Genomic DNA, 25,282 nt, shown 5'->3' with positions numbered 1-25,282 from the left:
TGTCTATCCTGAGACTGCAAAGTTCAGGTACCACTACCGTGCAGCAGCAGCTGCATTCCCCAGTGTCTAGAAATCTGCCTGAAGTTGTGAACAAATTGCTGACGTTGCGACTAAATGAGGAACTATTTGCACTATGGCTTCCTCTCCCTTTAATTAAATATTCTTCAAGAGGCACGACTAGGATTACAACTCTGGCGGCGAAAACTGGGTGAAGGGCATGCAGCATCCCCATTGGCTTGCAGTACTGGCCGTTGCTCTGGGCAACCACTGTTTCCCAAAAGACGTGCCGTCGTCGCCCCGCCTCTCTTACTTGGCCCCACCCCAGGACAACAAGACCACGTACCGCGCTTCGAAAACAACACTGGTCCTTTAAGCCGCGGAGGGCACTTCTGGTCACGTGGTCCGCGGCCACCGGAAGGGGAAGTTTCTCTTGTGATCGCTGCCTAGCTCGTCCGAATTCGGTGGCGCCACGTCCGTCGGTCTCCGCCTCCTGCACAGCGGCTGCGCCTCCACTTTCCCTGGCCGAGCCGGCCGCGGTGCGCGGGGTGGGCACGGGAGGACGCGCGGCGCTGCGCAGCCGGTCACCTGACGGGCGACCATGTCGGACATCGGGGACTGGTTCAGGAGCATCCCGGCCATCACGCGCTACTGGTTTGCTGCCACCGTCGCGGTCCCCTTGATCGGCAAGCTTGGTATTATCAGCCCGGCCTACTTCTTCCTCTGGCCCGAAGCCTTCCTCTATCGATTCCAGGTAGTAGCTGGCGTCGGGCAGTGGAGACTACAGCCCCCAGGTGTCCCCGCGGCGGCAGAACGGGATCGGCCGGGCTGCGGGGCGCGCTGGGTCTGGTGGGATCTGTAGTGCGTCCGGCTCCCGGGGTTTAAGGCTGGGGTCCTTTGGGGCCGGGAGGTCCTGGGGTCTAGTGCTAAGGCTTGGATAATTTGGAGTCGCTGATTGGCCTGCTGGGACGTGACTCACTATACCTGTCTGGCCAGATTGTACTTCCCGCCTTCCGCACTCGGAAGGAAATAGTGAGAAGTAAGTTGCCATTCTGTTGGCAGGACCCACCTGCCTTAATGTCCTCCTCCCTCCCTCTTATCCCCGTCGTGGGTGGAGATACCATTTTAATCAGTGGTGTCTACTTGACTTACTTCTGCATGGGTTGTTTGCATGTTTGCAGTTTCTTTCTCCGCCCTAAAGCAGTGGTTTAAGGGCATAGGTTAATAAGAATGAATTTATCTGTATTTCTTGCGGGCCCTATCCGTTCACCTGGCTTATAGCAGTTAAATGTTATCAGCGAATGAGTAAACTACTCAGGAAACGGGGGATGTTAATTTTCTTAAGCATTCAGGAAAACAGTCAAGATTATCATTCTAAGCCAAAGAATGTTAATTTCTTAGAGGTTATTTTTATCGAATTTAATCAGGGGACGCTCAGATCCCAATATTAGATCTGGATTTTTACACATTCCTTGGCCTTCTCTCTCTACTCTCCACTGGATGTTTATTTTCTAGTCTTCTTTGCTGATTTCTCATTTTCCTGACCTAAATCTTGGGATATGCTCCAGGAATCAGTTATAGGATCCTCTTGTAGGCGCTTCGTTGAACTTAGATCTTTATCACACAGAGGCATAAATACATGATCAGGAGACTGTCAGATACACCAGTATCTTTAGTTTAGTGGTGGAAATCACCACCTGGTGACCAGTGGACATATACTCAAATCTCCCTTTCATCTTTGCATATAGCAACTGTGTTTGCTAGAGGAGTTTAAGCTAATAGTCAGAGACATCCCTGAGTTCTTTTTTGGTTTTACTGTTTAGTGCTGGGACTCAAACCCGGAGCATAACACATGCTAACCCGATGCTCTACCACTGAGACACACACCTTGTAAAGCCCCTTGACTTCTTTTTCCCACCCCAGAATCTGTCAGCTAGATAGCTAATTCTACCTCAAGTGTATATGCAGAATACAGGCCTTTCTCCATCGCAAGCTGTTCTCATGTTGGCTTCGCTCTTTTTGTGCTTGTTGAGCAGCCAGAGCAATCCTGTTAAAACTACATCATGTCCCCTGTCAGTCTCCCGAGACTCCCTCCAGTATCTGTGAAATGGGATGAGTAAAGTCTGTGCCACAGCTTGCTGTTGCAGCACCTAAGTCGACCCCGGGACCTTTGGACATGTTATTTCTCTCCTGAAAAAGATAATCATGGCTCACTCACTCACTCACTCAATCACATCTGTGTCTTTCAGGTCTCTGCCCAAATGCCATGTTAACTCTGTAGGCCTTCTTCGATTGCCGTCCATCAGTGTTCCCCCGTCACTGTTTGCCTTCCCTTCCCTTTTTCTTGCTACATGCCACCTGTTGACGTTTGTTCACTTCCCGCCGAGAACCTAGATGAGTGCTGGGCACAAAGCAGCTGCTCATCTATATATTGCTTGAGTTCGTAGAAATTATCCTTGCTATGCGCTGGGCACTTGCCTACAACAGCGACTAGGACAGGGGTTCCTGATCCTGTGAGAAAAACAGGGAGGCACACTGCTGAGGACAGTGTTTAAGGTACCAGTGTTTCTGAAAAATCCAAGAGAACCCTTGAAAATGTCTTTGAATCTGGCTTTTGGACCCAGTCTTTCAGAAAGAAAGACTAGTAAACTGGGACACTCGGCCAAGAGTGGGACTAGAAAGAAGACTGGGCCTTGAGTTGAGAGCCAACCGAAGTGGGAAGCCTGGTAGATGAAGACAGAGTTCCCCTGGGGTCTGTGCCGTACAGCACAGTGAGCCGTAGAGAGCCTTGCAGTTTATGGTAAGAGGCAAACAGTCTAAATTTACAGCGCTAAGGATCGGTCAGTGTGTTGGGGGCACTGGGTAATGGACTCAGAGACATACAAATTTACTGAGAGTGGGAATGCTTAGCGGGGCTTGGGCTTGGTTTGAAGTGTGGATTAATGGTGTGCTTTACCTAGAGTTAAATCTTGAGGTGTTTTCCAAGCATCCTAGTAGTAGAGGCATCCTGCAGCAGTTGTAAGAACACGAGTCTAAAGCTCAGCCTGAATTGTATAGTGTTGTGCTAATAAATTATGCGTTAAGAAAATAATTGCATTAATAAGTACGTTTTGGCAGAGTGCCGTTGTGAACCTTGTACCCAGTGCCTTGTTGGGTAATGTGAGTGCATGGGGAGCGTTGGCTGTAAATCATTTTATGAGAACATGGTCAAAACTGACTCTTTGAGCCTTGGGAAATCTTGCTCATTTGTGTGTAGCCAGATTGCTGGAATTACTGACATCAAAAGCTTTTCTAGTAAGCTACAGATGTAATAATGTTTAAAAAAAAAAAACCAAACAGGAGCCCACTAGAGACATCATTTGTGCCACACCCCATGTATGGATACACCAGCCCGTCAGATGCAGATTGTAGCAAACCTAGCAGAAACAATGCAAGAATGATGGAAAAGCACAGAAGGTGTGCTTTCACAGTTTCTGCAGGAGACGCCTCTCTTTAGACACTCCATCTGTGTCAGCCTAAAAAACTGTGGGATAATTGATTTAGAATTGTGCATTCACAGTTTGAAGTAAGGATACTTTTTCCTTACTTCTGTGTAATGTGATGGTTTAAAGCTATAAAGTTTAAAGTGCTAGCTCTCCAGTTTGGATAACAAAATACAACAAATGGGCTAAGACTCACTACCTGGCTGGTCACAGTTTCTCCTTATCACACACTTTGCAGTGATGGAGTGTCTTCCTGTCGGCCAATGATTAAAGAGAGGCGGCAGTTTCCCCAATGCCTTAGTATTTATTCACTGAGATGATAAGTCTCCCGTGGAGCCTGCACTATATTTCATTTTTTAAAAACAAAATAGCGTCACTCCCTTTTTGTCAGTGCTGCTGTTCCTATATGTGCGTTCCCCCAGTTTCTCCAGCCAGCTTGAGATGTATGCTGGCTCCTTTCTGAGCAGCTCTAGCTGGGTTCTCTCACCTAGTTAAGAGTGCTCTAAGCTGTCTTCCATCCCTTACTAACCCCTTATCCCCAAAGTGTTCAGCAAAGTGTTTTGAAAAGTGATTTCTTCACAAACTAGTTATAGAAAATGATTTTTCCTTTTTTCCTAGAGCTGGAAAATCATAAGGCATCATCAAGTGGTTAATTTATCTAGGACAGAAAGGTTGCAGGCTTTCAAGTATTTCAAGTAGTTAGTTCCTAACATAATGCCTAGCTCAGACCCTTACAAGTTGCGTGCTGTGAACCAAGTTATTTATCTGTCTGGACCTAAAATATCTTTACCTAAAAGCAGTGATAATATAATGATGTGCTAATTTATCAGTTACAGGACTATTGACTGCAGGGCATGCCCTCAGTTAATGCTTTTTTTTTTCTTGGAAAGGAGAAGAGTAGAAGTTGCATTAAATGATTACATTACTTATGAGCTAAGTCCTAGTTCCGCAAACATAAACCAAAGTGCCTTCAAATCAAGGAAATATGTTAGCTGTTTCATACCTCTCTTAAGTATAACACATAGAAAATTGTATAATAATCAATAAATAGTTTATTAAAACTATTGAACTGATTGACCATTTTTATTAGTAAATAATATAAGATTTTACTATTAAGCTAAATTAGAAATATAATTCATGAATTATTGTTATTATTTAATCCCTGTCAAAGAATTCCAACTTATTAGACATGATGGTACCTACCTGTAATTCTAGCGTTGGGGAAGCGGAGCCCAGGCTGGGCTGTATATAGTGAGTTTCAGGCTGGCTTTACTACAGAGTGAGGAGACATCCAAGAAAGTAAAAAGGAAGCAAGAAAAACAGGAAAAAGTCCACTGAGGGCTGGGGTGTGGCTCCGTTGGTGTGGCACTTGCTTAGTATTCACAAAGCCTTGGGTTTGATCCCCAGTACCACAGAAAGCCGCTCATGGTGGCCTGTGTCTGCAATCCCAGCATTGGAGAGGTAGAGAGGCAGGAGATCACAAATTTGAGGTCATACTTGATTTAATCTAATAGCTTCAAGAGTAGCCTATCTCAGGAAAAAAGGAAAAAGAACTAACGAATAACAAAGCAAGAAGGCCTCTAACTTAGAATGGAAAGATACGAGCTCTCATCTTCTCTAGCTTGTTGTCCAGAGTTAGATATTGTCACATTTAACCCAACGGCTGCAAGCTTGGCAGGTTGTTTTAAGAGTATTTGGGTTATGTTCCCCATATAAGTATATGTGTATATATATGCTTTATACATATATATATATACACATGTATATGTATGTGTACACACACACACACACACACACACACACGGAAGGAGAGTAAACTTGAACTGTAGGCTGACATAGGAGTAACATTCAGCTCACAGGTGCTACCCATCATCGAGCTTGCTTGGAGACCCATGCATGTGCGAGTGCTTGTGCATGAATGTTTGTGTGTGTGTTGTGTGTTTGCTCATGCACAAGTGTACCAGGGAGTAATTGAGTGGCATTCATTCCTCAGGAGCTGTAAGCCTTGGTTTTTGAGACAAGGGCTCTCACTGGGGCCTGAGGCTCACTGGTTAGGTTAGGTTAGGTTGGTTGGTTGGCCTTTTTCCATCTTCCCTGCTCCTTTGGCTTCCTAGAGTTAAATGTACCTTTCTACTCATGGCCCTGCAAACAAAGCCTGTTTCCTTATCCTATTTGCATGTCAGATAGAGGAAAGAAGGGGCTGTTGGGGATTTCAGAAATAAACACTATATCCTTCTGAAAAAAAAAATCAGTGCCTAGTGATTTCAAATTATAATTTTAAATAAAAAAAATAAGTCTCTTAGATGAATGAAAGCAAGTATAACTCAAGGGTAAGCTTAATGAACAGGGAAGAGGAGTGAGGTATTTTGACAGACACTGATTTCTAAAGAACAGGTGCACACAGTGGCTAAAAATAGTATTGTGTCATCAGCATTAGAGAAAATGTAGTCAGGGGAAAAAAGCCTGAGGGTTTTTTTTTTCTCCTAAAATCAGGCATTGAGTAACTTAAAGGAATACTGGAGTAGGTGAAATGTGAATTTTAAAAACCAGGTCAGTGGGTGTTTTCTGAAAGGTTGTAATAACAGCATACCTCCACATACGCTTTAAAACACTTTAAACAGAGGACATTTCATTCGCTTTCTTGAGTCCAGTCATTTATGCAGTATAAGACAGTGTGAGGGCAGGCATCCCAGGACACCTGTCACTCATTGGGTAAGCAGAAAAAGCCACCTCAGAAGTCTAGATTTACAAAATTCCAAGGTTAGGGACTTGCTTCTGCCCTGTATTTTGGTGATTTTGCAAACAGGGAGGCAGAATTGATGGGTTTACTGTCAGTTTGTTCCTAGGTCACAAGGATAGCAGAAATTTTACTAAATGTAATTGTAATACAGCTATCTCTGCTGAGTGACATTGTAGAGAGGAGGGTTTAGTCTTACAATTCTAGAGTCATGCTAGGACAGAATTCAGTCTTCACCAGTTCCTAGCTGTTATGTAACCTTTTCAATGCTGTTTCCTCATCTATAAAACCCACCTTCTGAATCATTTTGTGTGAATAAATTGAGTAGTATGCTAATTCATCCTTTTTTTTTTTAAAGATTTATTTATTTATTATATATAAGTACACTGTAGCTGTCTTCAGACACTTTTTCTTCTCTCTCTGGCCCCTCTTGCTCTGGCCCAAAGATTTATTTATTATATGTAAGTACACCCCCAGAAGAGGCAATCAGATCTCATGGATGATTGTGAGCCACCATGTTGTTTCTGGGATTTGAACTCAGGACCTTTGGAAGAGCAGTCAGTGCTCCTAACTGCTGAGCCATCTCTCCAGCGCGCCCCCCCCCCCCCCCTTTTAAGCCATTGATCAAGGTCTGGAGATGTATATAGCTCAATTGTTAGGACATTTGCCCAGCATATTCAAGGTCCTGGGTTCCATCCCCAGAGCTCTCTAAACAAATAGCAAACACATTAGCCAATGGGGGCTGTGTGTGATTCTCCCCTTGTAATTTGAAATTGGGGCTGAGAAATGATGCCTTTCCAGAAACTTCCCTTCCAGGGCATCTCTTGTCATCCGCAGTGCCCTTTTCCTGAGACAGTGCTGTTCCTGTGGTCAGGTTGTGGATGGAAATGATTTAACCTGGTGCTTTGCTGCTTCAGTGCCGGGGTCTTGGAAGGTCACACGTAGTCTACACAGAGCGATAAGTTCTGACAGTTCCATTTCTCTCTGTGGAGAATGAACGGGCTTGGCAGGATGTGTGTGGCAGGGTCTGTGACTGTTGTCTTCCATTCTAGCAGCCCCCCCCCCCCCCCATCTTAAGCAGCCCTCTTCTGTTTATTGTGCTCTTGCAGTTCTTGGGGGCTTTGTGCCAAGAGTGTATTTTCCCTTCCTGGTGCCAGCTCTTGCTCATTGTGACAGTCTCTCCATGATTGATCCAGCCATGCCTGTCTTGCTTGGCACATGAGCGTACGCCATAAGACACGTAGCTCTTAAGTCAAAGGTCAACATCATTTTGTTTCCCAAAGTCTAGGGATCATCAATAATGTTTTGAGATATAAGTGAATAGTAAGGGTGAAAGGGGAGAAAGAAGATACTTGTTTGTTTGTTTGTTTTTGTATAGTTGTGTGTTTGGGAAGGCCAAGAGGTTCAGTTTTCAAATGTTACCTGCTTTGGTGGTTGATTATGAAAGGAAAAAGAGAAAGCTCTGTAGATAACCATGGAAATTAGACAAGAGTATGTCAGTGTCACAGGGATAAAAAGATAGAGATGTCAGATCTGATTTATTTTAGAATAATATTGAGACTAGCAAGGAAAAGGATTTGGAAAGAAAGGAGAGGAAGAATGTTATATTTCTTTAGATATGAAAATATATTTATTAAACCAGAAATTAAAATAACTTAGTATAGGCATTCATTCTAAATCATCTAATCTAAAAGTAGGCTTTAAAATTTAACATGTTTCTGTCCTTGGAAAAAAAATCTTCGAGAAGAGTTTGCAAGCATGATAGCGATGGGTACATTTGCCTGTGTGTTAAACTTTTGATTTGACTACACAGCAGAAGTCCTATAAAATCAGTTTATTTTGGAATAGATATACTAAAAAACAGTTATTGCTGTATAAAATACAGCAAAAGTACTCTAAAAGTGTAAATCTAATGACAGAACAGAAAGTAACTTGCAATAAGAAAATTTCCATAAGACATACAGAGATGCAGATCTATCAGGGCAGTGGATGTGCTAACATCTTTAAAATAAAGAAAGATGCTCAGCTTTCTCAAGTCAAATAAAAATTAGCTTTTAGGTTAGTGACCGTAAATATCCTTTGTGGTGAATATGTGTAGAAAGATGGCAGTCATCTACATTGTAGGAGGAAGTATAAATTAATTAAACATTTCTGTAGACATTTGGCAATATCTACCAAAATAAGTGCATATGTCTGTTGATCTAACAGATTGATTTTTCAGGCATTTATTCTGTGTGTGTGTGTATGTGTGTGTGTGTGTGTGTGTGTGTGTGTGTGTAGAGAATATACAAGAATATTCATTGTGGCATCATAACAGTTTAAATGAAGTTTGGCTATCCACATAAAGAAAGACTGTGAAGCCAATAGAAATATTTTGTCAAGGAAATGAAGACTTAAAACTGTGATTTAAAGTGTGCTGAGGAGGGAGGCATAATGGCGGAACAGTCAAGGACATGACCATGCGTGCAGGGATGGTGGAGCAGTCAGGGAACAGGCGATGCCCGCACATACCGGTGGAGTTCCAACCCTCAGGAGTCTCAGGCAGGTGGCAGCCAGGCAGGCTGATCGAATGTTCCAGGTAAGCCTGGGCTCTGAGACCCTACAAACAAGGGCAAGGCATGGTGTTGTGCACCTTAAATTCCAGCACTTGGGAAACTGAGCCAGGGAGATTTCTGAGTTGGGGGCCAGCCTGGTCTACATACTGAGCCAGGGCTATGTAGAGAGTTCCTGTCTCAAAAAACAAACCAACAACAACAACAACAAAAAAAAACCCCAAAAGCTTGGCCGTGTGGAGCAGGCAACTCTTGTAATCCCAGCAACTCTTGATGCTGAAGCAGGAGGATTGAAAGTTTAAGAACTGTCAGTGCTGCATAAGTTCAAGGCCCCCTGTGCAAAGCAGTGAGTCCCTCCTCTCTCAGAATGTCAGAGACAGGTCTCAGTGGTAGTGTGCCAACCTACCCTGGGTTCAGTTCATTCACACAGTTGTCCCCAAAGGAGAGTTGCTGAATAACATTTGGAGGCTGGGCATTGGGAGGCAGAGGCAGGCAGATTTCTGAGTTCGAGGCCAGCCTGGTCTACAGAGTGAGTTCTAGGACAGCCAGGGCTACACAGAGAATCCTTGTCTCAAAAAAACCAAATTTTAAAAACAAACAAACAAACAAACAAACAAAAAATTTGGAGATTGGAGTTAGGACTTCCCCTCTTCATGGTGTGTGTGTGTGTGTGTGTGTGTGTGTGCGCGCGCGCGCGCGTGTGTGTGCGTGTGTGTGCCTATTTAGCACTTTGTTTTGATTCCTGTTAACCTCTAGCATTTGAGAATGCTACTTTACTTTAGGATTATCTGTAAGCCTGATCTTAGGCAAGAGTAGCCATACATTTGCATAGTATCTGTCTTAGTCAGGGTTTCTATTCCTGCACAAACATTGTGACCAAGAAGCAAGGTGGGGAGGAAAGGGTTTATTCAGCTTATACTTCCATCACCAAAGGAAGTCAGGACTGGAACTCAAGCAGGTCAGGAAGCAGGAGCTGATGCAGAGACCATGGAGGGATGTTCCTTACTGGCTTGCTTCCCCTGGCTTGCTCAGCCTGCTCTCTTATAGAACCCAAGGCTACCAGCCCAGAGGCAGTACCCACCCACCTTGATCCCTAATTGAGAAAATGCCCACAGCTGGATCTCATGGACGCATGTCCCCCAACTGAAGCTCCTTTCTCTGTGATAACTCCAGCTTGTGTCAAGTTGACATATAAAACTAGCCTGTACAGTATCAATTTTGCTAACTTGTTTAAAAATATTTACTGATTATTTTGATGTCCCATTATTCCATTGATCTGTGAATTGATGTTATGTAAGGCAGCAGGAACTACTGTTTTCTCAGACTGTGGTGATGATGTAACTTTAGCTCTCATTGAAAGAATGCTTTGCATAGTGTGATTTTGTTTGGCTAAAATAAGAAAACCCGCTCATCCCCGTCAGAGAGACTGACAGCTGTTTGTTTTGGTCTTCTCAGATATGGAGGCCGTTCACTGCCACCTTTTATTTTCCCGTGGGTCCAGGAACTGGATTTCTTTATTTGGTCAATTTATATTTCTTATATCAGTATTCGACACGACTTGAAGCAGGTAAGTTACCGGTCATTGTTCAAGTGTTGTTTCATTCTAACTTATGTTGACTTGGATTTTGAGGGCCAGTAACATTATATAAAGAAATGTGTATTGATAGTTCTTGCATGCTCGCTGGGTCATGACTGTATTAGGCTAGACTATTTGAGTTTTGTTTTTTGTTTTTGTGTTTATTTGTTGGAGACAGGGTCTCATTTATCCCTGGCCATTCCCAGTTGACCTCCAACTCAGAGATCCACCTGCCTCTACCTCCTGAGTGCTGGGATTAAAGGTATGCACTATCACGCCCAGCCTGATTGAGTTTTTAATCACAGAATGAGTTGTAATTTGTTATAGAAGGAAATAACATCAGATCAAAACTTTGCATGTCTTCCCATCTCCTGAATGTCTGGGCTGTGTTCTTACACTTACTGTTGTCTTCGTCCTGCTAGAGTGAAACCAGGCTAGAATGTATGTATGCATCTCTCAGATGGAGTGTGAGGCTGTTCAGACCTGTCTCCTCAGAGGTAAAAACGCCCAGCCTGGGGCTGGAGAGGATGGCTCAGTGCAGAGAGAGTGTGTGTGTGAGGGTGTGGTCCAGATCCCATCAACAATGCAGATAAGCTGGGTGTGGCACTGTGCACCTGCAGTCCAGTGCCTGGAGACCAAGACCCCAAGGACTCTTGGGGGGCTCTCTCCATCTAGAGGAGTCAGCTGTTGGGGTCCAGTTACAGTCAGAGGTCTTGCTCAAAAAGTAAGGTGGTAAACAATAGAGGAAGATACTGATTGTGTCCTCGGACCTTCACACATGCACCATGGGCACATGCACATGCACGTGTGAGAGCGCGCCCGCGCGCGCGCACACACACACACACACACACACACACACACACTACACATATATACATGTAGAAAACAACTTTAAGGCAGGATTTGTACTGTGGTAGTTTTTCTTTCTTTTTTATTAAATATTTGCTTTATTTACATTTCAGATGTTAACCCCTTTCCATCTTACTCCACCGGTAGTTTTTCAGATATAAGGTATAATTTAATAGAGAAGTAATATGTTTTAAAAGTGTCTTGTTGAATTAAGTATTTCTACAATACCTTATATGCTAGTTTGAGTTACTTATACAAGGAAGCAGTAAATTGATACCCCAGTTAAAATACAGATCCACTTTTGTTGCGTGTAAGTCATTTGCAAAGGTTGGCTGACTTCAGAGATTTTATAGAACTGCTGGCTCTTACCTAGGTCAGGTTTCTGACACATCCTTAAGAGTCTGCTCAAGTATTTGAAAGTTTGCCTCTGTGTCACAGCCGTTGCCACCAAGGCTGACAGCCTGAGTTCAGTTTCCTGAAGGCCACATGGTGGAAATGTAGAACTGAGGCCCAGCAAGTTATCCTCTGACCTCTGTTTACATGCACACTAATGGACATGTCCATACACACACGCACATGCAAACCCATCCCCACACACAAGTAAATGTGCTAGGCCTTACCACCATACCGAACTCTCTCTCCTGGACCGCACCTGGGCTCACTTTCCCTCGTCCAGTTCTCCGTGGTAGAGCTGAGTAGAGTGTTCTGCTCTTCCGGTCTATCTATTTGATGATGGCGTTGTTGGAGTGGCTCTTACTTTACACACCAGTGTGGTGCATTCTGGGTGAAGAGCGGATCCGTGACAGGGTGGAGAAGCTTTTACTATGGAGACAGTGAGACACGTGCAAGGTCTTCTTAGAGAATGTAGTCAGTGAACCTTTTTCTTCTTACTGAGAAAAATTCATCTCACATCACATTTTAGCCCTCTGTGAGCCTGCGAGTCACTGGTTTTTATAATGTATTTGTAACCATCACGGCAATTGAATTTCAGTGTTTTCATCAGCACCCCTGCCGGACACCCCCGGCCCCAGCTCCTGGCTATTGCCAGGCTGCTTTCTGTGTGGATTTGCCTTATGGGCCATGTTTGATATCAGTTTGTGACCAGCTTCTTTCAATCGGTGTTGTCTTTGTCAGTGCAGACTCCTGTTACATTCACTCATGTTGTGGTGTGTGTGTGTGTGCGGGTGTGAGTCTCCTTGACTGTCACCCCCCCCCCCCCCCCCCATTCGCAGTCTTGTTTTGTCTGTATCAGGTGCCCTTGCCCCAGTTGTTTGAAGCAGAATGTCACATATAATTCTGTTTCACTCAATGGTACCCAGCAAGGCTCTGCAGCCGGGCCATAAGGACTCCTGGTGATGTGGAGCGAGATCAGAGGGTCTGTGGCCACCTTCTGCTCTTGTTTATCTCCAGTCCATTTGCCCACTTTATTAATTTGGTCAGGTAATGCAAGCTGCTCTAATATTTTGTGTATGAAAAACAGGTAAGAGAACCTGCACTGCTACACTGCTGGTTGGTTTCATTTGTTTTTATCCTTAGAAGTGGCTTCCCTTTCTTTCCAGTCAGAGCACTTTTGAAATGTGCAGGCTAAGAGGCATTTTTGAAACAGTTTCTTTGAGATAAAAAGTTGCTTTCTTTTTTTTTTTTTTTTTTTTTGGATTTGTTTTTTTCGAGACAGGGTTTCTCTGTGTAGCCCTAGCTGTCCTGGAACTGACTCTGTAGACCAGGCTGGCCTCGAACTCAGAAATCCGCCTGCCTCTGCCTCCCAGAGTGCTGGGATTACAGGCGTGCACCACCACCGCCCGGCTCAAAAAGTTGCTTTCTTTATCTGTGGGTTCTATGTCCTGAGTCAACTGCCTGGAAAATTGAAAATATCTGGAAAATAAGTCTACTGACCTCATACAGTTTCCCCCTTGCATTACTTCCTAAACAACACGTTATAGCAACTGGTTGCACACAATTTACATTGTAAAAGGGACCATAGGTGATGTGATCTATCTTACAGTATGTGTCAGAATATGTAGGTTCTATGCAAATATTATAGCATTTTCTCTAAAGATTGTGGCTATTTGTAGGTTTTAGTATACAGGGAAGCCCTTAGCTCCCACAGTCCATGGATTTCAGGGGGGGGATGGTAAGCACCTCCCATCTGCCTTCCTCATGTGAGTTTAAAGGGCACAATTCAGTTAGTATGTATGTAGAATTGTGCAGCCATTATCATAATCAGTTTATGACATTTCCTTGTCTCTAACAGTCTATATCTTTTCGTATTGCCCATTTCCTTCAATTCATCTTCCACGCAAGCCATAGGAAACTTCAGTTTCCTTTTGGCTCTTTAGAGTTGCCTGTACTAGTAATTTCTTGTCACAGTTGATGGCATCATGCCATCTATGGTCTTTTGTGACTGTTTCTTTTACTTAGTGTCATGCTTTTAAGGTTCTTCTATCTAGCATGTAGATGTAGTTCATTCCTCATTATTGTCTAATGATATAGAGTGATAATGTTGATGGGCACTTAGTTTAATCCATTTTGTGGCTGCTGTGACTAATGCTGCTGTGAGCATTGGCGTAGGGAGGAATCTTCCATACCATCCTATTTAACCCCATTTCCTGGATAGGCAAACAGGTGCCCAGAGTGGTGCTCATGTGTCCTAAAGGTCACACTTTTCTTTAAAGAAGTGATGTTAAATGCTTTCATTATAATTTTTTCAAGTGTTTTTCTCCGTAGAGGCTACTTTGTCCCAGTTCTGAAGCCTAATGTTCGCCCTGTGCTTGTTTCCAGGAGCCTTTGATGGGAGGCCAGCGGACTATTTATTCATGCTTCTCTTTAACTGGGTCTGCATCGTTGTATCCTTCAGGGCTATGAGCTGGAAATGAACACCCCACCTTCCTTTTAAGGTTTTGGGAAATAGTATTCTATACAAATATTTAAATCAGTTTTTATACCTTTTAAAAACTATAGTTAATAATGAGAATATTAAATTCTGTTTTTAAAGCTAGTGTGAATCCTGTGTGTTAGGGATGCTCCTCTTACTGTCGTCTGTGGGACTTTTCTCCATATTCAGTGGAATTTTATTGCTGTCTTTTTGAGCCCAGTTCTCTGTGTTCTCTGGGATGACAGTTTGTTGACTGAAGCACAGAAACTCCATACCACGAGACAGCTTTCTGGTTCTTTGCAGAAAATTAATTTGCAGCCAGCATTTTTTTATGACTTCGTTGTTGTCCATCTTTTGGTCCTAAATAATAATCTAGTCCCTAAGGCACCCACTCTGGGCATAGTCTCTCTCGGTGTGAGGCACGGTTGATAAGCAAACAGTTGGACCTGACTACTATTTAAACTTGGCCAAGAGCCAGAAACATTGAGGGCCTGGAACACAGCCTCTCCTTTAAGAGAATGGAATTAAAAAAAATAATAATAAAGCTATCCCTGAATATAAGCATTTGTTTCAAATGCACAGACCTCTCCATCCTGTACTCGAATGGTAAATAGTAAAACAGTAGCAGGGCATAGAAGAAGATGCCAGTGACCAGGTCATGATGAGGTGGTTCATTTCCGTGTCTCCTACTCTACTGACTCACTGTACAGGCTAGTGGGATATTTCTGCAGTGCTCAGATGTTTTGTGCATTCCCATATCTTAAGTAATCTGATTGCTAGAAAGTGTTTTCCTTCGGAACAGTGTAATGAAGTCCACTGGAGGGAAATGGTCAGCTCCACCTTGGTATCTGTGCTTTCTACATGTGATCTTTAACTTTACAAACCAAGATTACTGGCTTAGCAATGGATATGCAGGTAAGGCTTTCAACTGTTTGCATGTTTCAGAAGTTGGGGTCACAGTGAATGTATAGAATGAGAACTGAATATCCTGTTAGCTAAGCCCCTGAGGCTCCCGTAGGCATCATCTAAACCACTGGCTTTCCTGTTCATTTCTGGCTTATGCCTGAACCCTCAGAGTAGTGGTTATGCAGTATTTCCTGGGTGTGTGTGGGGTTTTGTATTCATTTAAAACAGATTAGGTGGTTAAGGAAAATTTTTTTCCTTCACATAACAGCTTGAACTGATGTTTCTGGCTTCATGTATTGAGCATAGATTTTTATGGCACTCATTGTATGACAAATAATGCAGCTAGTTTGTGATGTAACATTAGGGTTTCCTGTGCAGATTTTTGGAGGTAGGCAGGGTAGACAGTCACACTAAGCCCTTAAGTGCTTCTGGAGCTGAGTTTCATATCTTGACTTCATTTGCAGTTGCTGATGATTCCTCTGATCATGTCAGTACTTTACGTCTGGGCCCAGCTGAACAGAGACCTGATTGTATCATTTTGGTTTGGAACACGATTTAAGGTATTTCCCCTCAGAGGAACAGAGCTCAGTTTTTGTCTGTGGTAACTTGCCTGAGCTCAGAAGTGCACCTTCTGACACTTCCAGAAGGGGTCACTGCAGAGTAGTGTACCATAGGCAGGTGTCTTCCTCCCCCTCCTCAGTCCTGCTCCTAGCCATCCCAGCATCCCTTGCTATTGTTACTTCCAAACCCTCTGAACCTCTTCAGGGATATGTCACTTAGTGATCGTGTGTGTGTGTGTGTGTGTGTGTGTGTGTGTGTGTGTGTGTGTGTGAGAGAGAGAGAGAGAGAGAGAGAGGGAGAGGGGGGAGGGAGGGAGGGAAAGGGGGGGAGAGAGAGAGAGAGAGAGAATGAGCGAGCACACAAGAGGGATCTCAAGAGAGAGAACATACGAGAGCCCTGCTGATTTCTAATCTTTTTGTCACTCCTGCACTCTGTTAGGTGCTACATACTGTACCTAGAATAGTACCCCCTCCCCAGATGCTACCTGAGCTACTGTTTTCTACCTGTAATGTCCTATTCGTTAAAGAACTGAATATTGCTTGAGTCTCATGCCTGGAGTTAGACTTGTCTAGTCTGTGGGCTAGTACTTACTGCAGTTAGACTTACAGCTATTTATAAGCTTCCTTTTACTAGTTTTTGAAGTTCCCTGGAAGTTCACTCAGCTTAAGTTTATTCTAGGACGTCAGATCTGGAGCCCTAATATCCTACTGGGAGACTGTTCAAGACATTCACACTCAATGTTAGATAAAAATTCAAATTAATTACTTGTAAAAATCTGCTTTTGGAGTCTTCCAGTGGTTCTGTTTGGGTTGTTTTTACTGTCATTCATAAGATCCTTGTTTGTTTCTTGGTGAATATTGACTCAGCAGGACTCCTTCCTAGAAGTTATAAGTGTACAAATCAGTATAGTTTTACATAGGAAGGTGTGCATGCAGCAGGGTGGCCTTAGCTTTGAGAACTTTTATAGTGACCTAGTGATTTCTCTAAAGCCCTTCCTGGTCACTGTTTCCTCCCCATTTCAGTCCCTGTGGCGCCCTGTGTCCTCAGATGCGGCAGCTCACACCTGTGTCCTCTTTCCTAGGCCTGTTACTTGCCTTGGGTTATCCTCGGATTCAACTATATCATTGGAGGCTCGTAAGTAATGTTAGATTTATTTATCTGGAAACTAATCCTTGGGAAACTTAATTCATCTTTATTTTCCTTTCTCAGGCCTTTAAAGACTTTAAAGACCTCAAGTGTTGATATGTTAAAAACCTCATAGAGCAAAATGTTTGGATACAGTTGGTTGTACTGCAGAACTTAAGCACCGTTGACATGGGATGGCTCTCATTTTGTTAGCTTGTCATGAGATACACTGTGTTTCTAGACCTGTTTGTTGGAATATATATGTGCCTGTCTGGATTCGGTATCCGTACTGAGCAAATACAGAGCTCATTTGCCTTGCTTTGTCTTGGGAGCTTCTCCAGAAGACTCCTGCTCATTTTTTCAGGCACTCCCAGAATGCCTTGGGAATGGCCTCCTGCCATCGGAATGGAGAGTCTCAGATGAGAAGTGCTTCTGTGCATGTCCTGATGGCGTAGAACTTTCCTTTGGCAGGGTCAGGTTTCTCCTCCCTTGGTCTGGAGTTGGTACTCCAGGTGTAGGAAAACCTCTCATGTTTCCAGTCTTAAGTTTAGAGAGAGACCGTCTAGAAGGAGCTGTCGGGGGTGGGGGTGGGATGGGGTGGGGTGGGGGTGGGGACTGGTTCCCAGCAATTGTGCCCACTGCCCTCTAACTTTAGCTCCAGGGGTATCTGATATCTCCAGCCTCCTCGGGACTTGTGCCCATGTTGTGTAAACGCTAGGCATGCACAACAATTACAGATAATTTTTTTTAAATATTTGAGAATGAGAAGAACGTTCTTCTGACTGATATGGTGGCACACTTGGGGAGCAGAGGCAGGTGGGTCAGCCAGGGCTACACAGCTAGACCCTTTCTCGAATAAACCAAATCAAAACCATAACACAAGCTAGAGATTTTTAAGAGCTCTCATTTCTTACCCACTATTTTCAAGAGTTAGTAGATTTCAAAAGTACTAGTCCTTCATATAGCTGATGTATTTGAGCTGTATGGGCCTTACTCCTCCTGGGTATTTCCAGAGAGAAGGAGTGGACTGAAGAGAAGGAAGGACAGTGTAGAGTTTAGCACCTTTTGACGTCGGTCAGCCCCCTCTTCGCTCCCCCACCCACACGGGCCGAATGTGGGAAGTTACAGGTGTTCATTTGCTCCGGCAAGAATCGCATTGTGGATAAAGACGGAAGAAGGATTTGTAAATAGCAGCCACGGCTGCTGCAGGTGCCTGTGTGAGCCCGGGAGACCTGAAGAGTCAGTACTGACTTTAGGATGCAGGGCAAGGCTCAGCTGTCCTGTGTGTCTCATCTCACTGATGGGATGCAAGAGAGATGCGAATGAATCACAGCTCCAGCAATGAAGGAGCAGTGCTTGTCTCTCTCCCTTCCTCCCTCCCTCCCTCCCGTGCTCTTCCCTTGGTAGTCTGCTCATTTGTCAGGTTTACAAACATCGTGTGTGAAGGAAGGCAAGAACTCAGAAACTAACTTGCTTTGCACCCACCCGCCTCCTGAGACACGCTGCACTGGGGGCTCGGACGAGATGTCAGAGGTGCTTTTGGCCTTGAAGCTGTGTGCCTCATTAGTTCTCCAGCCTGATTTCCCTCTCCCTCAGAATACATTTGTCACTCACACTGTAAAAGGGCCCATTGTAGAGCTGGCGCTGACTCCCAGGGACTGTAATGGACGGCAGGGAAGGCGATTTTCCCAGGCTCTCAGTTACAGCTCGCCCAGCTCCCTTCGCCGTCTGGGTGTCTTTGCACTGACTTGACTCTCTTTGCAGGGTGATCAATGAACTCATTGGAAACCTTGTTGGGCATCTTTATTTCTTCCTGATGTTCAGATACCCTATGGATTTGGGAGGAAGGAATTTTCTGTCCACACCTCAGTTTTTGTAAGTTTTTTTCTCTTCTTGAACATTGTGCCGTCCTGTGGTTCCAGGTATCCTGATAGGAGACACTTTGATGAGGAGACACTTCACTCCCTCTCTGAGGGAGAAATGTGAGCCAATAAAGTTCTTACCGTGGCCTCAGTCAGGAAGCCAGGGATTGATGCCACAGCTGAGTCCCTCTCGTGACAGCTGGCTAGGTTAAGCCATTACAAAGATCTCTGTGCTGAGCAGGCTGAGTTACTTGGTGCTACTTTAAAGTGCCAAGCAGCTGGCTAGGGGACAAATGTCATAAAGGATAACACTACATTTTTTTTTCTTGCAACATTGGTTTCACACCCATAATGTTGACTGAGTAAGTTAGCTTATTATTTACAATTTTAAAAAGGTTTTTATGTGTTTTTGGTTTAGGGACACAGCCCCTGTTGTATATAGCTCAGGCTGACCTCAAACTGTCCATCCATCTGCCTCAGTCTCCCAAGTGCTAGACCATAGGTATGCCACCACCCTGCCTGGTTTAACCTTTCATATAGTAAATCTATAGACTAGAACATTTGTAGATTGTTTAAAGTTTAAACGAGAGACTTGAGATTTGTGGTGCAGTCCCAACTCCTCGGAAGTAGGTGCTTGGTTGTTTTCCTTTTAGAGTTGATTAAGTAGAAGAGGCCAAGGGTGGGATCTTCTGGGGATCAGATACCATTCCCTTTGTGTACTGTTTTTGATACTGGTGAAGTTACTTATTAAAACCTCTAACTTTGTGTTCATAAGTCTTAGTTGAAAGGCTGTCCCTGTCTCACAGGACTGGGTAGAGCAAGGCTCATTGTTGGAAGCATAATGGTGGGTTCTGGGTTAATGGCATAGTACCAGGCTCTGGGTTAATAAAAGTCCTGTGCCTAATGTCTCCGGGAGGGCTGGTGGCTGAGAAGAGATGTTCAAACACTGGATTCTGTCAGTGAAGCAAAAGGCTTAAAATCAGAACCAGTCAAATCACCATATGGGTGTCCCAGCCTGCCTGCCTGGCAGTCACACCTAATCCCATAAGGGCTGTGGTATAATCACTTGCATTTAAGAGTTTAAAGATGACAGACCCCTTTGAATCAAGTTGTTTGCAGTTCTCTTTTCAAGGAGTAGGTGAGGGCAGAAACACTTTAGTAGTCTCATCTGCCCAGCTCTGTTCAGGCTAGGGGATGTTTGTAGAAGACATTTGATTTCGAACTATAATCAGAAAAATCCAGTGGCTTGTTTGTTTGTTTTTAAAAGAGAATAAAAAGAAATTTGTTTCTCTTTGTGCCTCGGGCTGGAAAACAAATGACCAGTCTGTTTTCTAGTTACCAAAGGACACAGTGGCAGCAGGTTTGTTCTAGGTTTATCAAGTAGGTTGGCAGATGCAGCCGCTCTAAAAAGCCTGGGCTCCAGGGAGTAGCCAACAGTTACTTTACCTTAAATGGATATTTTCTGACTTAACAGCTTACAGATATTTTTGAATTGTGGACAAAAGTGTAGAAAATTCCAACGGTAAAATTACGGCTGCACACTGGAGCCCGCCTTCCACTTGCGCTCTCTCTGTTGGTGGACGCCCTTCTGTTGCATTTTGCATAAAGATCAGATGGTAAAATGTAGCTCCTTGCAAAAGCAGTAACTGCTTTAGAATTACCATAAATTTTTGTTGATTATGTATAATTGGGTGTCTTTTTATTCTAATTACTGGCATTTAATTTCACTCAGAGCTTAAGCAATGAAGTTGGCTTCTATATTGTCTTGAGTGTTCAGCAGAGGAGACAGCCTCAGTGCCTTTTCAAGTGCTGTATTTTATTACATACTTTAGAGGAGTATTGTACAAAATGTCATAGATGTTGACAGTTTGGCACCTGGAAGCGACACTTTGATTTAATGATAAAACTGTATTTTATTTTTATTTTTTAGTTTTTTAGAGACAGAGTTTTGCTGCATAGCCACTGATGACTGGGGGTTTGTCATCCTGCCTCAGCCTCCCAAGTGCCTGGATTATAGGTGTGGGTCACCATATTTGGCTGTGTATTTATTTAAGAGAGAGGAGTTGACTTACAGGTTTCTAAGATGATTCGTATTCTGTATTCCATTTAATAAGCAGCTATGTCTCCTTTTATATAGCTCTTTGCAGCAGTTAATTTTCTGTCTAAGGAGGGGTCTTTTCTCTCTTGTGTGGGAAGGAGGTTGAAGGTATTAAAAATATTACAAATTGATGCCCCCCGCTTGCTGCTTTACAGCAGTAGTACTAACCATTGTGGCCCGGTAAGGAGGGGAGGCGCTGGCTTGGGGCCACGGTGGGTGCCGAGGCTTGGAGAACTCCTCTCAGTCGTGCTTCCCTTCCACTTAATAAGTGTGATTGCTGGGAACTGTGGCCTATGTCTCTAATCTTAGATACTTCGGAGGGTGAGGCCAGAGGTTCTGCAGTTCAGGGCCAGCCTAGGCAACTTAGCGGAACCTTGTTGCAAGAAAAATTTACAAAAGCGGGACTGTGAGCTCAGTGGTAGAGCACTTGCCTACCCCAGAGCACTGCCCCAGAGCAGCCAGAAAGGAAAAGAGAGGTGTGTGTGTGTGTGTGTGTGTGTGTGTGTGTGTGTGTGTGTGTATGATGTCCTCACAGGGTCGCTGTGACAATTCAGTGAACTGCTAAACATGCTACAGCACAGGCGCTCCTTGAACGTTAAGCTGCTTTGGCTTCCGGTTGTTATTAGCTGCGATGTGAGAAGTCATCTGTCATGACTTATTCTGGCTTCAAGGGGTTAAAACCAGGGTATCAATTTGTACTCTCTGCCTTCCAGCAGAAATTTAAACTTTAGAACCCTAGAAACACATTGTCAGTTTACTAGTAATGCAGAGAGTGAAGATAAGTGTTGGGACTTGTTACTAAGAATTACACAGACAGGGGTTGACGTTTGTTAGCTGTCCTGTGATGCCTGGTTTATTAATTTGTAAGGTGAGACATCATGGGACCGTTTGGGCTGCGGTGTTGATGTGTGGCTGGGATGGGAAGGATGCATTTGGAAGCAGGCGATGAGTAAACTAGACATTCACTCACAGCTTCCAGACAGAGAGCCTGTGGCCTGCACGTCTCAGCCCAGACCTGCTGCTGCTTGTGGGTTTGTCCTCTGGAAGTGAGTCACTTTGAAATCTTTGATCCAGTCTGACCCATGTGCTGACACGGCAAGGAGCCATTCTGCTTGTTGGGCTGTGGATATAATCTGTTTGTTTCCATATTGCTCTGCATGAATTACTTTTATAATCAGTGGGGAAAATGTGGAGAGCGTGAATTTAGCGTGAAGTTAACTGAAAGCTTGATAAAGTTAAGAAACATGAAAAGCAAGTGCCATCTGTGGTCAGGGCATCGCAGTCAGCAAGTGCTGAGCAGAGAACTAAAGAAGACAGTGTCCCTGGCCTGTGTCAGCGTGACAAGTGTCCTGGAACCTCCAGGAGAGGGAGATGTTCCACGCGACAGGAGAGGGCATGCAAGTGACTTTGTTCTCTCTGTGTCTCTTTTCCTTCTCTCTGCTCCAGGTACCGCTGGCTGCCCAGCAGGAGAGGAGGGGTGTCAGGGTTTGGTGTGCCCCCTGCCAGCGTGAGGCGAGCTGCTGATCAGAATGGCGGAGGCGGGAGACACAACTGGGGCCAGGGCTTCCGACTTGGAGACCAGTGAGGAGCAGCCCTGGCCTGCTCACCAGCCATGCTAAGCAGATGACAGGCTCCTCCCAGTGCTGGGCACGCTTACTGGCCGAGCCTTGCTGCCGCTCTTGGACCTGACCCACACTGAATGTAGTCTTTCGGTACAAGACACATTTTTAAATCCTGAAGGAAAATACAAGTGTTCCTCAAGTTTCATGATTCTCATTCAAGTCCTTACTGCTATGAAGAACAAATATCAGCTGTGCAGATTTCAAAACTGACTCACTTTCTGGTCTGGTGTCTTCTCTTCCTCCCCTTCAATCTGAATAATGAGCTGGGAAAGCGGGCTTGATTAACCAAATCCTGTCAAAGGCCCCTGCCCTCTCTCACACACGTGTCCCCAGAGTTGCAGCTAGAGTTGTCCACAGAAGGGTTTTACCTTTGACAGACTCACTTACTGACTTTTGCCAAAGCTTGGTCCGCAAGAGCTGGTTCACACACCGTTCTCGGCCATCACGGGCAGGACTGTAACAGTAGGGAGAAGACCGGAGCAGCAGAGGAAGAGCTTTCTCTGCTGTGGGGCCTGCGTCCACCTGTCCGCAGTGCCGCCATTTGCCGCCTTCTCAGATATTTATACACAAAGGTACCACTGAGTGAGCCAGTGGCAGCCAGACGGGGAGTACAAGCCTTAGGACTTGTTGCTCGGTACTTTTCTCCCTCTGAGCCAAGTGATCAGAACCATAGTGGAGTTGCTCCTCACTCAGAGGATTGTTTAGCTGTCATCCCCTGTGTTTCTCCCAGGGGGGCTCTGTGTGCCCAGAGCAGTTGTGCTGCTCTGTGTTATGCTAGGATGTTCCAGATCCCATCGGCCAGACACACGCCCCTGGAGCCAAGCTTGATTCTGCTTCATCCCCACGTGGACGTGTGTTCACTGAGTCGGTGGTGAAGAGAGTGTCCGACTCTAAAGTTTTCGTTCATTGTTTTTTGTCCCATGCCTTTTCTGGTCAAGTGTTTGTGTTAATGGTAAGGGGAGTGCAGCTCTTCAGATGTGTGCTGACTAGTTTTTAAGGCTAATAGAGGCACATCTGAATGAACCACTCAGAATTAGAGGTTCCGATAGCTTTAGGGTCATTTGCGTTTGAAGGTCTTGATTATCTTGGGTCATGCATGTATACACTTTGTGAATCAGACCTGCTCCCTTTTTATAGGTGGGCTTTCGCCAGCAGAGCTCAGCTTATCACTAAATAAAGTTTTCTGAAGGCTACAGTGCTCTATATAGTTACTTTATGTTGTCATTCTGAAGTCAGACTGCTGGCTGCATGTGATGTAGCCGGTGTGCTCTGAGTGATATCTGAAGGGTTTTGATACTTTGCTTTTTCCTTTGAGGAAATGTGCTCTAACAGTGCGACTTGTCTTTCTCTGCTCCTTAAAGCTGTGATGTGTATTATATTAGGAAGGGGGAGTTTGAAAAAGAGCTCTCCCTTTCTCATAAGTTTGTACCTCTCCATATTTAATTTATGTGATAAACTATTGGGTGGAGAGAGGCTGACCGTAAACCTCCTGGTTCTCCTGACCCAAGGCTGTGATGAAATGTGCGTGTGTAGGATTCCACGGGCCGATCTCCCTGTGCAAGGTGGAGAGAGATTATTCTGTGTCCCAGTTCCCGGCTGGATCCTGGGAGCACTGGCTTTTCTAAGGGTCTGCGAGTATGGAGAACTTTTCTGTACAATGCAGATGTTCATAAAATTCTCTCTCCTGGACATGATTAGGAAGCTGATAATTTTATTATCCTTCCAGGATAGTTTTACCAAAGTGAGCTGTTTGAGTGTTGACTTCCCAAGGTAAGAATTCACAGAGGGTTCTCTTTATGAATGTGAAAAAAAACCCTTATTTTGTACAGACAGCTCTCCTTTTTGTAACTAATCCTTTTTACTGGTAAATATTGTAAATTAAAATGTGCAACTTGAAGGCTGTGTTAAGTTTCCGTACCTCTGCTGTGGTGTGTTATATGATGTAATTTATGGTATTGTCTTCACTGGATCACTGGAGTTTTATATGATCTCCAGTAGTTTTTGACTAGCAGGACTACTAAAGCTTTTTTTTTTATATGTGATTGGTGTTCATGTATTAGAGAATATCTGAAATCCTAGAAGAAATTAGTACTGAGTTTTCCATTGTGTGTGTGCATGAACCTGCTCGAGGGTGGGGGTGTGGGGAGAGAAAAAGATGGTATGTGATTGCCTATGTGTCTGTGTGTGTCTGTGTGTGTGTGTGTGAGAGAGAGAGAGAGAGAGAGAGAGAGAGAGAGAGAAAGTGTGGGTTTTGGTGTATAGCCTAGACTGTCTGAAAACTTGAAATCTTCTTGCCTTAGCCTTTCAGGTTCTGGAATTAGGCATATACCACCACATTTGCCCTGGTTTTTACTTAATGAAGCAGGATGCTTCCAAATTTTAGGAGTCGCAGTGCTTTATAGCATTTCTATAGCTTTCACCCACGAGTGTGAGTTTTGGAACTCTGAAACTAGATAAACCCTTCCGTAGGTAAGAATGCCAGACTAGGACACGCATGACAAGGTTTTATCTTAAAGGTGAGCAGTTTGCGTGTGGCTTCCTGGCCTTGTGATGCGCTTATCCCAAGATAGGTCAACAACAGGAAGTAGGGCTGGGCACCTAAATCTTAGTAGAGAAACAATGGACCAATAAGAAGGAAAGACCCTGTTGATTTGGAAAGAGGACATTGCCAGTCTCATGATAGTTGAACTGTCTTTTGAATAGCTAATAATAGGCAGTGTTGGCAGCTGTCAGTGTCTTCATTGCCAACTGTGCATGAGGTCCCTTGCTATTTTATGTTTTCAATAGTAACTACTGGATAATGAAACTTGCTAGCTCTTGGGGGAAGGTACAAGTCTTTCTGGATTTTTCACGGGTAGTGTCTTAGAAGCCTGGCCCAAGCAAGCATGCTTGCTGGCAGTTTATTTGCTTTCCAGAGTGGCTCTGGGTTGGGATTGGGGAGATGACAGGGCAGTTGCCCAGGTATTTTCCTTTTTCCAGATCAGTTGTTACATTTGCTCCTATCTGTCCTGACGTTAGTACTAACACCCTAGTCAGCTATATA

General features: G+C 44.3%; 1 protein-coding gene across 2 annotated transcripts; it reads left to right on the top strand.

Moving 5' to 3' along the window:
- The first annotated feature begins 403 nt into the window (after positions 1–403).
- On the top strand, positions 404–23,432 carry Derl1 (derlin 1). Of its 2 annotated transcripts, XM_052160544.1 has the most exons (8): positions 404–751; positions 10,224–10,335; positions 13,972–14,036; positions 14,954–14,980; positions 15,436–15,531; positions 16,614–16,666; positions 18,422–18,532; positions 22,064–23,432. In XM_052160544.1, the coding sequence occupies exons 1-8, from the start codon at positions 599–601 to the stop codon at positions 22,200–22,202; spliced, it is 756 nt and encodes a 251-aa protein (XP_052016504.1). In that variant the 5' UTR covers positions 404–598; the 3' UTR covers positions 22,203–23,432. The 2 variants fall into 2 exon arrangements, with proteins under 2 accessions (XP_052016504.1, XP_052016505.1); XM_052160545.1 differs by lacking the exon at positions 10,224–10,335 and having other exon boundaries at positions 671–751.
- Positions 23,433–25,282: the final 1,850 nt, after the last annotated feature.

The sequence above is a fragment of the Apodemus sylvaticus genome, chromosome 17 (assembly GCF_947179515.1).
Source record: "Apodemus sylvaticus chromosome 17, mApoSyl1.1, whole genome shotgun sequence".
NCBI lineage: Eukaryota > Metazoa > Chordata > Mammalia > Rodentia > Muridae > Apodemus > Apodemus sylvaticus.
This window is presented reverse-complemented; position numbering and strand designations above follow the sequence as displayed.

Bases quoted from the DNA above. Each gene is read 5' to 3' on its own strand.
- Derl1 (XM_052160544.1), top strand. From the start codon at position 599: ATGTCGGACATCGGGGACTGGTTCAGGAGCATCCCGGCCATCACGCGC. The intron at 10,336-13,971 runs GTAAGTTACCGG...GCTTGTTTCCAG, and splicing joins TTCGACACGACTTGAAGCAG to GAGCCTTTGATGGGAGGCCA. The intron at 14,037-14,953 runs GTATCCTTCAGG...TTACAAACCAAG, and splicing joins TTAACTGGGTCTGCATCGTT to ATTACTGGCTTAGCAATGGA.